Below are 18,344 nucleotides of genomic sequence, written 5' to 3' on the forward strand. Positions count from 1 at the left end.
AATCTTGAAGGAAGCTGTCTATCTCTTGGGGAAAGGAAAAAAAATATTCAGGAGGAAAAAGCTTTAAAAGGCTGTGAAATTCCCAGCAGGAAATGAAATGACCACCACAGATAAGAACTGCACCAGGTTGTAAATGTATAGGAATAGGGTTAACACTTCGGTTGTTATTCAAAGGCAAATGAAAGATGAACTTATGATAACGAGCGTGGATTAGGACTCAGAAGATCTGAGTTCATTTCTTGGCTCTGCCATAATCTCTCTTTGTGATTTTGGGCCGGAGCTTACATTTGGCGTAGAGTGAAGGGAGGAAGTAGTATCCTTTCTGTATAGTTAGGGAACTGAGGCCCAGAGATAATACTAGCCAAGAATTCATAATACTTTATTGGCATTTACATTTCCAATAAATTTCCCTGCAGAGAGAGATGACTGAGAGTGGAGAGGCATCTTTGTGAGTCTTATCATCCCCCTACCTCTATGTTTCCTTATTATAGCATTTGGATAGAAAATCCTTTCTCCTAACTTTGAACAAAGGGTGGGTTCTTTTGTTGGTTGAGTGGGGGTTTTTTATTATTGTTTTTTTGATTTTGTTTCTTTTTTTCTTACCAGGCTGGAACATAAAAACTCAGGAAAAAATACCCTTTAATCTTTTATATATTTCTTACAACTTCATAGTTTAATAATGAGGATCCAAAAAGCCTTCATGAATGAGCACGTAACTAGCTATTATGTGTGTATGTATTTTATATATGTATGTTTTATATATTCATTCATCTCAGATATGTACAGAGTAAATTTTGAGAGTATTTTATTATTGCTATCATCCTAGTGCACAATAGCAATAATGACAATGATGTGAGTATATGGATGGAATCTCTCTGGGGGCTTACACAGCAAACAGTAACTTCCCTGGATTCCTATGTGACAAGTTGAGTTCTGACACTGAGTGGGACTAAACCCTGAACACTTCAGTGGAAACTCAGGGTTACTTCATCATAGTCACTTGCTTTCCACTTCCTTTTCCCTGCTGATCTTCTGCTACCAGAGTTACGTTGATGTGAGTGAGATCTGAATCCTAACCATTGGCAACAGCTGCGGAAAACAGGAAATGGGGTATTTCAAATAACAATAGGTGGGAACAGTGAGTAAAGGTTCACTATGTGGTAACGGTGCTGACTCTTTAATGACTATGTTTATTTCCTTGTGTCCCAAAGAAGGCCACAGTTCATTTTGTTCTCAAATATGTATGTATGGCCATGTGTATACCAAACATATCTAATTCTGCATTTCATGTTAAAGGAGGGGTGTGGGGGTAGGGCAGGGAATCAGCATTGACTCACTTCTCATAACAAGAGGCACAATGAGATTACTCTCCTGTGCCATGGCAAGTCAAGCTGCCAGGGGCAAAAGGTTTGTCCCATGCCCTCTTAAATAGAAAAGCTCCCTATTGTTGCAGCAATAGGCATTTTTTCCCTCCCATTCACCACAGAAAGGGATACTGAGACATAAGAGAGAAACCCTTAAAACCCTTTACAAATCTTATAACCCAAAAAATGGACTTTGTGTAAAGTCAGACCAGAGATGTTACAAGTTGGAAAAGATATCCTGGGCCATGTAGTTCATTCCCAGCAAAGTTCTGCCTTTCTTGGCTGAGGCTTCCACACAACTCCTTGTCTAGTCTTGCTATGACTAATTCCCAGAAAAGGCAGTTTCGCAACCACCCCAGCCAGGCAGCCCTGTGTCTAATTGGCATCACTGCTTAGAAATACTTCCCTGCATTCTCCTATGAAAGTTTGCAGTTACAATCTAATTCTATGTACTTTTACTAAGCCTCACAAGTTCTAGTGAGACAGCCCAGCTATTTTTAACGATCATTACTCCTCCAGTCACCCGCTTCACAAAATGACTGGTTCTTATTGGGGTCCTTTTCTCACAGCTTCCAAAACTGATCTGAATTAAGTTTCCCGGCTTAATGCACTCTTAAATAATATTCATTGATTAGCAATGGCAAAAACTACAAAACAATCATGAAAACGAAAAAATGCCCAGTGACACAGGTAATTTTTTATTTTTTTCTTAGCTCAAGCTGCTTTTTTTTAATCATTAATCATAGCAAATTCTGCTCTTCCACCTGATGAAGCAGTCAGTAAACTTCCTAAAAGCAGCCAAGTAACTTGGCATTAGATAAGTCCCAGTTGCTCAGATTTGCTATTTCTTATGAGAAGTACCAAAAACCTCATCTTTCCTAAATATGCTTTGCAAAGAAAGTGTGCTTCTCATTTTATGTATTACTCATATTTAAAAAGAAAGGTTTGGAAGGCTACCTCAGATGATTTTATGCACTGCTACAAATAGTCATCCAAAAATTCAGATATCACAAAAATGAAAACTGTTAACTTTTTGAAGTTCAATTTTTATTTACCTTGTACAGGACGAGTCCTTTTAAATACTTAAAAAAACATACGTGATATTTGTTATACTAGAACCCATGAAATTCGTATTCATATCGGACTTATAACTACTATTAATACTCTTGTGTACTATTAGGCAGACTGTTCAACTGATCCTCTTGTGGAAATAAAGTCTAATTTTGTCCCAGTACAGTCACATAAAAAAGAGCTGAACGTAAATATATGTTTTGTTCACAAATATGTCCAGCAGCTAAGCATCAGGGAGGAAAAAGACCTATTACAGCATAAAGACAGCACTGGTACATGAGGAAACAGATATAATAACCTGGTTGCAACTAGGCTATTACAGGATCCTCACTCGTAATTACAGTATCAAGAGACAGAATCACCTTTCCAACACCAGTTATGGAAAATCTTTCAAGGTGAGGGTATGGAGACTTAAGGAAGACATTCTACAGTGAGTCTGCTTGAAAAGGGATTTTCTGTTGATACCTTTTGTTATAATGGTGTTTCTGGGTGCTGATGGGGACCACAGATCAGTTCCCAGAGTACTACCTTCTCATCAACTGTTTAGGCAATCTAGGAGAATCAAAGTGAAAACAGGAGCTTAAAAGCATGAACTCCAAGGCTCTGTAACAGGTGAAGTGTGGAAACTACATAGCTGTGGGTTTCATCTGAAGAGGAAAATAAAACAAACCAGAATGATTAAAAAAACCCAGAACACAGCACTCCTCTTAGCTGTGGGTCATTGATTCATGTTCTGTTCACATTAGCTAATGACAACCATTTTTTTCCGTCCATTCTGGTTAATTTTTTACCAGTATTTCTAGGGAAACACATCACCTCTCCTAACATGTTTTCTATGTCTGCTGAACAAATTCAGGTCTCATTTACCTAAATTCTTTCTTACTTTATTTTTGTCATTATGTCTTTTTTAATTCATTTATCTTTCCCTCCGTCTTAGGCTAGGTTATGGTCTGATATGTAAGTCTCTAATTCTGCCAGAGAGAGAGATCAGGAATCACCCCACTTGCTTGCCTACTCATTATGGTTCTATTTATATATCCTCAAAGAGCATTTACTTTATCTGTGGTAGAATTACATTGCATGCTAGTTTTCGACTTAGCAACTTACCACCTCGGAAGCAGATCATTTCAAGTAGTGTTCTCTACTATCAGACAATGCTTTCATGCACTTGACACACACTCTCTCTCTTTTTCCTCAAATAAAGTCCATTTATCCTAATCAAACCACAAGCTATCGATTCCTGCCTATTTCATCTAACCTCCCTGCATTTGGCTGTACGTGAACCATTTTCAGGAGATTTTCTCCTCTTCTTACTCTCAGCACTGAATACAGTGCAGAGCAAGTTAATGTGTCCTCTAAAAATGCATGAATATTCTAAGAACAGAACAGGTGCTCCCCCTGCCTCATGTGGAGCTCAGCCCACCTGGAAAACACCGTCTGTCACCTGCTACATCGGAGAACAGATTTTCCTGGAAGAGTCTACCATCCCTGACAAAAGTGGTTACTACAGAGAAGTGGTGGGGCATTTAATGTGCCAATATAGCTTTTCAGACAGAACCTTACTAAAATTAATGAAGCAAAAAGAAAGAAAAAATAAAGCACACAGGGCTTTTTACTCTGCACATATTTGTAAATCAATGGCCTTAAAGGGGTAAATTGGCTGATTATCCTAAATTATGGAGAGTCATACTTAAAAGCTGTTGTGCAACTTCACAGTCAGAGCACCAACATTTTGAGAAACCCTATATAAATTTATACTAATTTTTGCTACTTTTATAAATGACCTTGATCATGCAGAGTTAAAACCACAAAGAACATTTACAGATTTGGAAGTAAATCTGGGACTACCTCTAAGTAATCAAGGGCATACACCAGGAAAATACTGTATGGCAATAACAAGAAAATTATCCAAGGAACTTGATAGCTGTATTCCTTCTTAACACACTAGCACTGCCCATTCAGTACACAAGCTTTGGTATCCTTCACTTCCATAAACGAAGAGGCCTCAGCTCTAAATCACTTCATAAATGAAGAGGTCCTTGTCTTTGGTTGGCACATCTAAATAAACTTGTGTAGTCCCAAGAGACCAACTAATTTTGGTTTGGATTTTTTAAAGTTAGAACATGCTTCCATTTAAGGCTTTCAAGGTAAATTCCATCCTGGGGGATGACTGAAAAAATCCCAGTGGTATAAAATGGATATTTGAAGCTTAACTGCTTTGTATAACTTGAAGAAAGTAATTAGGGATTAAATTATATCTTCAAGTATCTTCACTAGTTCATTCTTCATTTTCTCTCATTTGTCCTAAAGTTTATTATCCTCCATAGACTACAATAATTCCCTTCAACTTACATGCCATCCCTTCATTCCACATGGCTGCTATTAGTGCCAATAGTTTCCTTCAGCTTGTGTTCCATGGAATAGTCTCCTAAACCACAGCATGTTATTGACTCACCATTTCATTTTAATTCCTGATTAAATACGTACTTTGTAAAAACACTATGCTTGTTTTCTTTACTCTGTATTCTTATACATTCTTTCTTATCTGGGTTTGACCTTTAGTTCTATTGATGCTTTTTGCTACTTGAAATAAAAAATTGTTAGTACAGTCATAATCTAGAACTAACTCATCCAGTGACACTTATGTTATTTTTCTTTTGCCAATTGATAATTGTCTAATCAAAGTCAGGATTTAATCAAAATATAACTTAAACAGTTTTTACTGCACTACAGTCACATCTGTGTCCTGGTTTTCTTTGACGTGGTTCGTTTTTTTTCAAGAGCAATAACCTTCATCCCACTCAACCAATCCCTGCCTGGCAGTAACGCAGAAAACCTTAACTATTAACTAAAGAGGCATTTTATTAAACGATCTTTGCATCTCCATCAATTTACATCTGCTAGCACCAGTTGTTCTTCACTATAAGATACTGCTCACATGAAGATGTCCATACAAAGTGAGATCCTTATGCCTCAAACTCCACATGGGCAGAGCCAACCCCATCCAGCCTCTGATAAGCCCAGATCTCTCTGACATGACACACAGCTAAAAAGGGGGCAAGTGTAAAATAGAAAGATCAGATAGTTGCATTTACTGTCACTAAGTTTGAAAATAAAATCTTCTCCAAAGAAGGAGTGGGTCAGTTAAACAAACACTAATGATTCCCAGAGTTATGTTACCAGGTTATATTTGACTGGAGCACACACCGCATTTCAGGTCAATAAATATTTTATTTCACAGAACTAAAAGTAGGCTCAAGTAAGGTGTGCAATTCATCTGCTTAAGAGGGATTTTATTTTTTTCCTTCTGCACTTTGCCTTGGAGGATCTAGTTTTGGCCAAAAGTAGACACACAAAAGTACCTGCACTATCGGTTGCCTGCAAGGCAATTTTGGATATATATTTACATGCTTGGCCATGTGAAACCCAGTAAAGAATTACTGACTCAATCAAGTGTGCATAATTATCCAGATTTAGATGTTTTGTGTTTTCAGTATTGGCTTGTTTTTCTAAACATAAAATAATGCTCTAATTGACCTTAGGGTTTTTTTTTTTTTCATAGACATGGAAAAAACAACCACGAACACCAGTTGTTTGTTTACGGAATCACCATATTAATAGTTCATGAGGGGCCAGGGGATGGAAAGTTAGACCGACATTTTCACACTTGTAATCACCAGCTCACAGAGGACAGTAGGCAGAAGAAACACGCATTAAACACTTCAGTTACCATCTGTAGGCAACCAGCAACAGATACAGAGAAAAGTGGGAAAATGGAAATAACAGCGTTGAGATTACGATGGAAACAGCAGTGGAAAATTAGAAGTCCTTTCATAAAAGAAACACATTAGGAGTGTTTGTTCCATGTGCTGGACACTCCTTTGGAAAGCTAACAACCGCATTTTCTTAAATTATATTAAGACATTCATATCATTGACAAGTCCAGTCTTAAAAAAGCTGGTGCTCCATCACCAACACACAAATAGCTATCTGTGGACAGTGGTGGAATTGGGCACCACAGTGCAAACTATTCCTGGAGAAGCCGTGTTGGACAGTGCTGGCCAGGAACACCTGCCGTGGTGCCCATCCCAGAGAGGGTGAAGATCTCTGTGCGGAGCCCAAGGATCATCACCCAGGTCTGCTCTGAGATCCAGCTCCGCTTCCGAGGCGTCAACGAGTGCCTCCCCCAGCTGTCCCGTGGTGGGGGACAAAGGAAGGACAGAAACATCTGAGCCCTTCTGCTCCCAGGGAAAGCACAACACATGGGGCCCGTGGAGTACGTGGACCTTGCCTTGCATCCTCATGGCGAAGGTGCTATGGGGGGGTCACGGTAACCCCGGGTCAGACCAGCACAGACCCACGGGGGTCGTGGTTATCCCCGAGTCAGCCCGAACATCCCGGCACAGACCCGGGGGGGAGGGAAGGTGCCACGGGTACCATGGGTCAGACCAGCACAGACCTGGGGGGGTCGTGGTCATCCTCGGTCAGCTCGGACACCCCGGTCATGCCCAGGGAGGCCACGGTTCCCGCGGGTCAGCCTTCACACCCCGGTACAGACTCAGAACGATCACGGTTGCCCCGGGTCAGTTCAGACACCCCGGCTCATGTGGGGAGGTGGGGGGGGATGTCGCGTGTCACAATTGCCCCGGCTCAGCCCTCACACCCCGCTTAGACCCAGAAGGGTCACAGATACCCCACACAGCCCAGCCCCCATACTCCGCTCAGACACGGGGGGAACCACAGTTACCCCGGGCCAGCCCTCACACTCCGCTCAGACCCGGGGGAGTCACAGCTACCCCGGGCCAGCCCTCACACCCCGCTCAGACCCAGAAGGGTCACAGTTACCCCAGCCCAGCCCTCACACTCCGCTCAGACCCAGGGGGAATCACAGTTACCCCGGGCCAGCCCTCACACTCCGCTCAGACCCGGGGAAGTCACAGCTACCCCGGGCCAGCCCTCACAGCCCGGTAAGGCCCGGGGGAGTCACAGCTACCCCGGGCCAGCCCTCACAGCCCGGTAAGGCCCGGGGGAGTCACAGCTACCCCGGGCCAGCCCTCACAGCCCGGTAAGGCCCGGCCATCCCCGTTCCGGCCACTCAGCGCCCCCCGCGGCCGCCGCCGGCAGCGCCGCGCTCTGCCCGCTCCCCTCCCCCGCGCGCTCACACCGCCCCTTCGGAGAGGGAAAAAAAAGAAAAGCAGCCGCTTCCCGGCTTTATATACCCTGCTAAAAATAGCCGCGGTCGGGCCGGCCAATCAGGAGGGCTCGAATTTCGAATCGGGCCAATGGCGGGAGCCGTCACGGCCGGGCTCGGTCACGCCAGGAGGAGCCGCGATGGCAGCGGCGCGGCGATTGGGCGGCCCTGACGTCAGCGGCACGCGGGTGGCGGGGCGCCGGGCCGCGATTGGGCGGCGGCGGGCGGGCGGGGCGCCGGGATCACGCGGGGCGGGGGCGGGCGCGGGGGCGGGGCCGCGGCGCGGCCGGGGCCGAGCTTTGAATAGGGAAGTTTTTTGCGGGGGGCTCCGCTCGCAGAGTCCGCGCCGTGTTTGCAAATATTGGGGCCGCTCCTGCGCCAGGTCCGCCGCCGCTGCCGCCGGCCGCGGGAGGGGGGGAACAAGCCGCGCGCCCGCCCGCCCCGGGAGACGTCCTGCCCTGCTGTGCGATTAAACTTTGCATGAAACTTTGGGTGTTTTTTCCTCCCCGAGCTCCTCAAGGAATTAATATATATATATATACAATTTTTTTTTTTCGTCTCTGGAGGAAGGGGGGGGGGGCTTGGAAACTGAGAGCAGAGATTGACACCCCCCCGCACACACCCCGCAACCCCTGCACATAAAGGAGGCATCTGTATTTTTGGTAACCAGCACTGACTTTTGTTGTTGCAACTTGAGACATGGATGTTCTCCCAATGTGCAGCATCTTCCAGGAACTCCAGATTGTGCACGACACGGGTTACTTCTCAGCCTTGCCGTCCCTGGAGGAATATTGGCAACAGGTAAACGAGGATGTCGATGTTGTTGTTGTTGTTGTCGGGGATTTTTTTTTAAGCCGTATTAAAGGATGAGCGGATTTAAGGACAAAAAAAAAAAAAAAGGACAAAAAAAAAAAAAAGGCAAGCCCAAGTGTCAGCGAGGAGTTTGGGGAGAATTCAGCACAAATGTGTATAGATGTTTTGAAGCAGGTGTTTCGGCTCTGGATAGACGGCTGTTCGGGGGGCACAGTCCCGAGGTGGATGGAAGGAGCTGCGCATCCCCGTCTCTCCCTGTTTACCGCCCGGCCCTGCCGGGGGCTGTCAGCGCCCGCGGCCCCGCTCCGCTCGCACCGAGTCCTGGCAAAACTTTTGCGCTTGTACCAGGTCCAGACTCCACAGCTGGGTCTTGTCATCCGAGCTCCCTGCCTTGGCCAAGGGCTGCTTTGCGCCCGGTGCTGTGGGCTTGTGATTTTTGTTGTTGTTGTTGGCGTTTGTGTCCTTTTGTTTTGATTTTTTTTTTCCAAATTAATATTATTTTTTTTTTGTTCCTGGCCAAGCTGAGGAGAAAGCCCTCCAGGAGTGTCTGCACACACACACGTCTGTTGTGTGCATGTGTATGTACATGTACAGAGCGTGGCTGTTCCCAGCGCAGGGAGCTTTGCCGAGCCCGTGAGTTGTCAGTCATATGACAGCGATCCCCTTGTGCTAATTGCCCTGGCCGGGAAGGGGGAGAAGGGAGGCTGTTTCCCTTTAATGGACATATTTTCTTGCCTTTTTTTTTTCTTTCTTTTTTTTTGCTTTTCTCTCCTTAATTTGACCGAAGCAGCGGGATGGCAGGGGTTGACAGTTCTGCGGGGCTCGGGGGACCGGGGCTGCTCAGCCCGGTGACCGGATCAGATACCTGCTGGCTTTGCAGAAGGACGAAGGAGCCTTTCCCAGAAGGTTGAAATGCAAAAGTGTTACAACCTTCACATGCCTACTAATTGTATGCAATCCCCTTTTTTTTTTTTCCCTCCCCCCCCGCTCCCCTTTCAGAGCGGCAGCTCCATAGTACGTGATTGAAATGGAGCTAAGTAGTTTCCTTCAGGCATTCGGGCTCTTGGCGAAGCGCCAGCCCTCATTCCCAGTAGCCTTCAGAGGCATTTAAACTCGAAGAGAGCTTCACTCCGCTCCCCATTACTAATCTACCTAATGAGGAATTTAAATTAGCCGGGAATATGAAAGTTTAACAAGATCTTAATAAATGCTTTTTTTACTTGTTTTCACGGAAAATCAATGCACTATTGTGCTGTCTCTGTCGAAACCCTTTTTGTTTATAACGTGCACTGAAACCCAGTTCCCTAATTATAGACATATACATAAATACCGTGTGCAGCAGTGGGTTTGGGTTTGGGGGTTGTTTGGTGTTCTGGTTGGTTTGGGTTATTTTTTTCAATTTTTGCCCACACTCCGAGCCTGGCCAGAGCATGTGACCCAGTTTACTGGAGCAGTGCTAGGGGAGAGAGGAGGCTGCTCCCATGGCGGCTCTGCTTATGGGCAGATGGGAAGGGTCTGTGAGGGGAATGTGTGGCATTTGGGACCAGGTTTTGCTGCCTGGCTTGGAAAAGATGATTTTCCTAAAATAAGTAGAGTTTGGTATGGAAACTTGGTGTATCCATTTTCTGTGTAAAGCTTCCATGTGGATCATTTCCTATAGTGGAAAGAATAATCCCAAAACATCAGCTTGTTGCCATAACAGTTCATACTCTTTTTTTTTTTTTTTTCCCTCTCTGAAAATGGCTAGAAAGTCAACAGGGTGAATTGAAAACCGCAGTTTCACCCATTTAGGGTGGTTTTGATTTTTGTTTTGTTTCATTTCATAGAGTAGAGGGCAATATTGTTGAGGGTGAAGTTGTCCGTGTACTGTTGCATGTATATTTGCACAGAGTACTTTCTTGGCAGATGGTCAGGGTTTTAAAAGGAAGTCTCCTTTGGCATTGCGTGAAAGAAAGAGCGAGATGACTCATACAGTTGCACTCTTGGCCAGTAGATAAAGTTCTTGTTCATTGTGGGACTCCCAGCAGGACCTCAGAGTAATTTCCCGTTTTGTATCCTATAGAACAGGACATTTCTATGCTGGAACTTTTTTTTTTTTTCCCCCACTCCTCTGTTGTTGAAGTTCTCCATGTTCCTCTGAACACGCATGGGAGCAGTTTGAGTTCTGTGGCGTGCATGCCAGTGCGCTTGGAAATGACATTCTTTAAAAGTCGAGTGTGCTGCGTTCTCATGCACAGGAAATGGGAGGATGTCTGCTGCTCCATTGATGTCCCCAGAATATGGGCTGGCAGCTCTGCAGCCATGCTGAAATGTGGCTTTGTTTTCTGACACAGGGTTCAGATTTTAACTGCGTGTCTGAGCACATTGTTTTCTGTTGGGTCCTTTCAGCCTTGTGCTTGTTATGAGGGAGATACCAAACAATTTGAAATTAGACAAGGTGCAAGAGCAAAGTGTGGTTATTTGTTGTGGTTCTCTATGGTCCTTTTCAACATCAGCCTACTGAAAACACAGATTTTATGATGAGAGTGATGATAATTTGACTGAGTCATTAGAATGCTATTTTGGAAACCAAAGGCTGACTTGCACCTTCAGCTGTGCGTTTGAACTCCTGCCCAGGTCTCAAAAACTGATTTCTTTTCATCGTAGCAGTCACCTAGTTACGGCTTAAGGAGCCTTTAATTTGTTTTGAACCTAGAAACCATAAATCGAACGTATTACATTCCTGCATGCTTTTTGAAGTGTAAAATACAACTGGGTTTATTTTTAAGCAGGCTTGTGACTCTTCTCTTTTTTTCTCCCTTCTCTTTCACCTAGACATGTTTGGAGCTGGAACGGTATCTTCAGAGTGAACCTTGTTATGTTTCTGCATCTGAAATCAAATTTGATAGCCAAGAGGATCTCTGGACCAAAATTATTCTGGCACGTGAGAAAAAGGAGGAATCTGAACTGAAGAACACATGTGTCCCAAAAGAGGACAATCTTACTAGTCAGAACTTAGAGACCAACAGTTTGAATTCTGACGTGAGCAGCGAATCTTCAGACAGCTCTGAGGAGCTCTCGCCCACTACAAAGTTTACCTCTGACCCTATAAGTGATGTTTTAGCCAGTTCAGGAAACTTGAGTTCATCTGTCACTTCCACTCCCCCTTCATCTCCTGAGCTGAGCAAGGAGCCTTCTTCCCAGATATGGAATTGTACGCCGGGTGAGTTGCATTCACCGGGGAAAATTCGTACCGGTACCGCTGGAAAGACTGCAGAAAAAGGTACACCCTCCAATGGTGACACCTCGCCAGATGGCAGAAGGCGTGTTCACAGGTGTCATTTTAACGGTTGCAGGAAAGTTTACACCAAAAGTTCACATCTGAAAGCACATCAGCGCACTCATACAGGTTAGTAACCCTATGCTTATTAAGAGCTGGCAAGTACTGCAGGGAATACCCGTTGATGGTGGTGGTGTCACAGCGTTACACAATCACCGAGTGGGAGCCCAGGTTTGGAGAGATGATGTAATAGCAGCAGAGGCTTACCAGCATGGACGACATCACTTCCTCATTCTCTTCATAAATCAGCTGCAGCCAGGGCAGCTGGTGGTAGATTAGTCTGTTGTCATAGCAAATGGGAGCCACTCGTCTAAGTAGGCAATGGTTTGGAAGCTGCACCAGCATATGGTCTTCAGAAGCAAAGGTCTAGCCTAAATAGGTGCTAAACTTTTCTTGATGATTATTTCTAAAGCAAAAGTGAGCTGCGACTTTATTGCTAAAAAAGCAATGTCATATCCAAAAATTGGTCAGATCACTAAATACTGTAAGAGCTTGTTTTTATGCTTCAGTCTGCATCATGTCTATTTTATCAGACATCCCAAGGCCTTGATCATATTGTGTATAGCTATACTATTAAGTTATTTAACACTTGTGTGCCGTTGTTATCAGCAAAAAAATCTTGAAAAGCCACAGTGTGTTCTTATCCTTCTAACATATCTGCCCAATTGGACTTAAAAATGTATGATTTACTGTATAATTTCATCCCAAAATACTGAGCAACAGCATTTTATTATTATGAAACCTGAACTAAAAGTAACAATCCGGTGCGTTATTGGGAAGGAAAGTGAGGAAGATAGACACTTCAGGGCTTTTATCAATATTTTACGGTTGAAGTAGCGTGCTGATTTGCTTGTTTGAGCATTACTATTTGACAACTCTCTATGACAGCAGTTAGATGTGTAGGGCTGTGCCTTGGCTCAGTAGTCATTGCTTAACTTGAGTAACCGGCATGGTGTTCTTGGTGTACCAGTCCAAACATCTGTATGGCTGGTTGAGTTTTTTTCCCCCCCGAACACTGGGAAAGAGAATTCAAGGAAAAGATTCTATTTTGGCTCATGAGCTCAGCATTTCGAGGCTTTTATGGGAAGTCTGAGCAAGCTCAGATGCTCCCATTGTCAAGCAGAAGTCAGATAAAACAGAATTATTTCAAGAGGAGAGAACAACTTCTTTTGGAACTGTGGTGGTTGAGCAGACATAAATAGCTGCCAGCCTCAGAAGTATTGCAGAACTGGTGTTCTGGTGCTGTCTGGCTGAGAATGTTCCTGTGAATGGAAGTGGTATTTCTTGAATGCTGAAATAGCAGTGTTCAAAGTGGTGTGCAGGCTTTTCCAAGAATAAGTGGCTCAGCAGAAAGGAGGTTGCGTGTTATGCAGATGAGTGAGTGACAGAGGACTTTGATGCAACACAGTAGCCTAATTGCATTTTGGAGCCTAGCTGTGCTGTCTTTAATCACCTTTATGAGGTGCATGATACCTGTAAGCCTGCCATTACTGATGAACAGGAATGGTAGAGAGCTGGATTCCTTTGTTTCTTGTGAGCCTGTTTAATCACTTCTTTTTTTGTATATTTTTCATAAGAATGAGATTATTTGATGTGCTGTTGCAGTAAGATAGTTAAGTAGGAATCATGTGGATGAATTTTGTGAGCCTTCTTTGCTTACATGTTCTGAAGCATTCAGATAGGTTAAATAAAATTGGCTGTCTTTGGGGGGTGGAAGAGGTTTACATAGAAAATGATAGCACCTGTCTTTCTTTGAATGAAGTCACGACTAATGTGTAATCTGCTTTCTTTGTAGGGGAAAAGCCTTACAGATGTTCATGGGAAGGGTGTGAGTGGCGTTTTGCAAGAAGTGATGAATTAACCAGACACTTCAGAAAGCACACTGGTGCCAAGCCTTTTAAATGTAGTCACTGTGACAGGTATGTGACTGAAATGCACCCTTTTAAATATATATTTTTAATACTCATTGGAAAACTAGTCTAGGCTGCTTTTTGCTTGTGTAGGAATTATTTGGGAAAACAACAGTGCCTGGTATTTTTAAGGGATTATTGTATATTTAGACTGGAACAAACCATCCCTTTTATTAATCATTGGGAAGGGGGTTGTAGCCCAGATCTTGCACTTGAGTGTTGAGAAGTCCCTGGTGTTACCACCCATCTGCGGAGCTCCTGAGCGCCCACAGACACCTTGAGTATTCCTGTGTATCCTGGGAATGCCAAATCCCTCCTCCCCCAGCTGTGTTTTGGGGTAGCAGAGCAAGGGGAGGTGCCTCAGCCGGGCGTATCACATCGTGCATGCCAGCAGCCCTGGGCTAATGCGCAGCCTGACTCTTGCCTTGCAGGTGTTTTTCCAGGTCTGACCACCTGGCCCTTCACATGAAGAGACACCTCTGAATGGGTCAAGAGGTGAATCCTGCGGGCTAAGAGGCATCAAGGTTGAAGAGCCTTGAGCGGAGGGATGCGTGTTCCAGCCAAAGCATGCCATTTTGCACCCTACCCAGTTGCCTCCAGGACCTCACTTCCTTGCAGGTCTTTCGAGGGCTAATAAGTCATGTAAGAAACGGCATAGCAACCGCAGTGCGTGATGTTTGGGGTTTCCTGGACTCATACACTGGTATCTAACCTTCTGAGTGGCTCCTAAGCCTTTGCCGTGAGCATGTGCACTGAGAATGTTAATGATTGGGCGACTGTATGCGATGAGGATCTCTAGATGACTGTATGCTGAGGCACATTTTTTTTCTTGTGGTTGTTTTATAACTGTAAGAGAAAAAAAATAGTCTGAATGTCTTGTATGTGAGGAATATCTCGTGAGATGGGACGACCACCAATCATTTCCAAGGGGTGGGGGGAGGGGTGTCTGCACCTTTTTAGAGGGAAAAACTGAGAGGGGAAAGGGGGGATAAAAAGAGTCAGGATGCCAGAATGGAGATGGGGGGGCCTCCCTGTTCCTGTGTGAGAGGAGCTTTAGGTGTCTGGTGCAGCTATTAAACGTGCAATGTGTCAAGTAGCTTGTTTTACTTGCTACAGAGCTCATTTGTAATCCATTGTATAAGCTGTGTATTTACAAATGTAACACAACTATAACTTTTCATTATAATACAAAGGTTATTGCATGGTTCTGGGGAACTATATGCTTTTCCATTCTTTAATCAGGACTGCAGTTTTGATTCCAGTTAAGAGCAGCTAAAATACAATTGGTCTAATGTTACATAATGTATGGAACATGAATAATATTTTCTGTTGGGTGGATAAAACCACTATTGGTTAGAAACTGATTTTTCTCATGCAGCTAATTTTTCTCTTATTTATGCCTTGAGGACTAACTTCTGGTTTTCTAGCTGTTAATGCACTGTTGACCTTAATAATGGTGCCTTATGCAAGTGACCTTCTCTTGAAGGGGGTCTTATACAGGGGTATGGGTGATGCATGCTTTATTAAGGCTCTCTTTTCACCTGGCATTGTACTGTATCAAATGTATAATATGAGGGGAAAAAAAGGTTACTTCCAGGGTCCTCCTTCACAAAGACAAATATAGAGAAAAGTCATTCATGTCAGTACAGTATTTGTTTAACTTAGACAATTTGACTGTGTTACAGTATAATGCATATGCCAATTGAATACCTGACCAGTTCTGCCACCTTGAGACTTTTTTTATATTGACCTTGCACAACAACTGTGTATATACACACCCCAACTGTACTTAATATGTCAAGTTTTCATACATATTAAAGATACAGAAGTATTAAAAGATGTATTTGCTTAAAAGGCACAAGTTTCACATCTATATATCTAGCTATCTGTTGGTCATACAGAAAGAAACTATATTACTTTTTTTTTAAAAGTGGGCAGAAAAATAATTGTGTATGTATATTTGTGTGTACAGTCTGTGTATGTGTGTATATATATAGATAATATATAAATATTTTTTTTAAAAGGAAAAAAATTAGAACACATAGCTAGAAAATGCCACAGCCCATCAAAATATTCCCTCTCCCCCTTGCAATATGGTCATTAAGGAGACAAAGAAATGAAAGATACAGTTAATTAAAATCTAGCATTTTTAGAGGCTTTACCTTTAGCTTAATGGTATGCTAAAGGATTTGTTGGCATTCAGTCCTTCTCAGACTGCTGACTGTGTTTTGTAGTTATTAGGTTGTCTGGAATAGCGTATCTGTGGCCATTTAAGAATGATATGAACCGAATATTGGCATGCTAAAAGAATATTAGCTGTGTGCAGATGAAGTACACTCGGGTTTTGGCCTTCCAGCTTACTGGAGGACCTGTGACTGAGCTAGTCGTTGTGGTGGTTGAGCTCTAATTTTACATAGTTCAGCTAAAATAAAGACTGTTTTTTCCTAGAGTAGGAATAGTCTGTCCAAAACCAGTTTTATTTTGTTTTGTTTTGTTTTTTTTTTAAACCAGCTCACTACAGTCTGCAATGAAACATGTGACCTGTTTCTTTTTCTATTAATTATCGGTCTTGCTTACTCTGCTAATATTTTGGTATATCTTCCTGGAAATGTATGTAGATAAGTGGTTTAAAAAAAGTATATGCAAGTGATCTGGTTCTATGGAACACACAGGCTTAAATTGTTCTCATTTCATTTTTGGTTTAAATTGCCTGAATATGCACTTTTTTTTTCTTCCCCCAAACAAACAAAATTTTCCAGAAAATTAATTTCTATTTATGATTGGGTTTTGTTGTGTTTTTAACTCCTTGTTTGCATTGTCCTTGGCTTAGCTTTCTTATAAACCAGAAATTTTAAAAAAAAAAAAAAGGCAAAAACAAACAAACAAAAAACCAACCCCAAACAAACAAACAAAAAAACTTGCACTGGCTTGTCTCAATTGTGAATACCATCAGACTTGTGTGGATGGGGTGGGGCTGTGTGCCATATGTCAAATGCCTGTAATTTTCTTAATAAGCAAGTACATTTTGTTCAGGTGATAACTGAGCCTCAATCAAGCTGAAAAATAAAAAAAAATAAAACATTTTTGCTTGAAATTTAAGAAGAAAAAGTTTCTATTAGTGAAATTTCTTTTTTTGTTTTTGAAGCACCCTGTTATCTAAAGAATCTCTTTGTAAGATTTTTGTAAAAATTTTGTTTTACAAGATTTTATTTGAAATTGTTTTTTGCAAGATTGTTATATTTCTGTATGAATGTATTTTTTATTGGAATAACATAAAAAGAAATTCTTATCAGCATCACGTGTCTGGCTTCATCTTTCTCCCCTCTAAGTCCTACACATCAAATGATGTCAAATGCTATGTTGCTGCTTTGTCTTTGAGTCACACCTGGTTGCAGGTACAAACACCTTTGGGTCAGGTCACTGTGGAAGACAAGCCCTGTTGGGAAAATAATTTTGGCAGTAGAAGCTAAAAGTTCTTCCATATCTGAGAAGCTGTTCTTGACTCATCGTTTGTTTCAGCGGAATAAATAGTTAATGTGATTGTTACCGCAAGACTGCACCTTCATCTCAAATCGTTTGTTCTGGAGAGGTGAGTGCACATGGGACAAGTTCTGCATGTGGGAAAGGAGGTTCAGTGGGCATTTAAAAGGAAGGAAAAAGCGATGAAGGTGATGGCTGGGCTGGAGGCACCTGTCCTTAGCTTTTACTGCAGAGTGTAGGCCTTTGGGCTGGTCCACGGGGAAGCAAACCTGAAACCATGAAGGTGCAGCTGTGGAAAGGAATGTAGGGAAGGAACTGCACGAGCTCTGCCTGGCCTAGACAAACACATCTGAGACAGCTGTAGGGCTGACTTGACCCATGTACTGGTGGTGACCTTCAACCAGCCTAGCACAAGCCTCTCTGAACCACATTTTTTCAGAGCAGTGGCTCCTCAAAGTATGTCTGGCATGCGTGCTAGCTTGGGACACGTGCAGAACTTGTTTAATGTTACCTTGTGGCTCCTGCCTCGCTCCTGCTGGCAGAAATGGCAAAGTTTTATGCTGAGAAACTGGCTTTGAACATGTGAATTCAGTTCACAGTAACTGAACGTTTCATGGGTTTTCATGATTTAGAAATGCTCTAAAATGATGCATAAAAGAACTGAAGCAATAAATACAGATTGAGGCAGAAACAGTGTGGAGGAGGGACCCTTGCCGCCTTCCCCCATTAGCCCTGCAGCAGGCTAGTAAATAGACAGTATGCCTCCATTAGGCATGGTAGAAATGGCAATTTAAGCAAATTCATGATCCTCAATGAGAGGGATACATTAAATTTTATCACTTGTGTGGTATCTCATACAATGATACACAGATGTCTTCTGGGAAACTTAGTTATAAGTTGCAATAGAAACTGAAAAGGCTACCAAAGTTTGGGACTGAGACATTTTGCCTTTTCATCTGTATACAATGTAGAAGTGGAAATATTTTTAAAGAACTGAGCTTGACCTCCTTGGAGATTCTCCACCCACAACATTCAATGGGTGTGTAACACAGAACAAGGATTGGCAAATTTTTGCCTGTTTATTTGGTGTGTGTCATCTAGGGCTGTGTTTTACTGTACCTTTAAAAAAAAGAAGAAAAAAAAAGCCAGAAAACTCCTTTACTAAGGATGTTATTGAGATCCCACTTTTTTTTGTG

At 42.8% G+C, this 18,344-nt stretch overlaps 1 protein-coding gene across 2 annotated transcripts; it reads left to right on the forward strand.

Moving 5' to 3' along the window:
* Positions 1–7,948: 7,948 nt before the first annotated feature.
* Positions 7,949–16,562, forward strand: KLF6 (KLF transcription factor 6). 2 transcript variants are annotated; one of them, XM_051802504.1, is made up of 4 exons: positions 7,949–8,427; positions 11,254–11,827; positions 13,554–13,677; positions 14,100–16,562. In XM_051802504.1, exons 1-4 carry the CDS (start codon positions 8,326–8,328, stop codon positions 14,149–14,151), a joined length of 852 nt encoding a protein of 283 aa, XP_051658464.1. In that variant the 5' UTR covers positions 7,949–8,325; the 3' UTR covers positions 14,152–16,562. The 2 variants fall into 2 exon arrangements, with proteins under 2 accessions (XP_051658464.1, XP_051658465.1); XM_051802505.1 differs by having other exon boundaries at positions 11,254–11,641.
* The last annotated feature ends 1,782 nt before the right edge of the window (positions 16,563–18,344 follow it).

Source organism: Manacus candei, unplaced genomic scaffold (assembly GCF_025592945.1).
Source record: "Manacus candei isolate 608988 ecotype Guabito, Panama unplaced genomic scaffold, ASM2559294v1 h1tg000056l, whole genome shotgun sequence".
NCBI lineage: Eukaryota > Metazoa > Chordata > Aves > Passeriformes > Pipridae > Manacus > Manacus candei.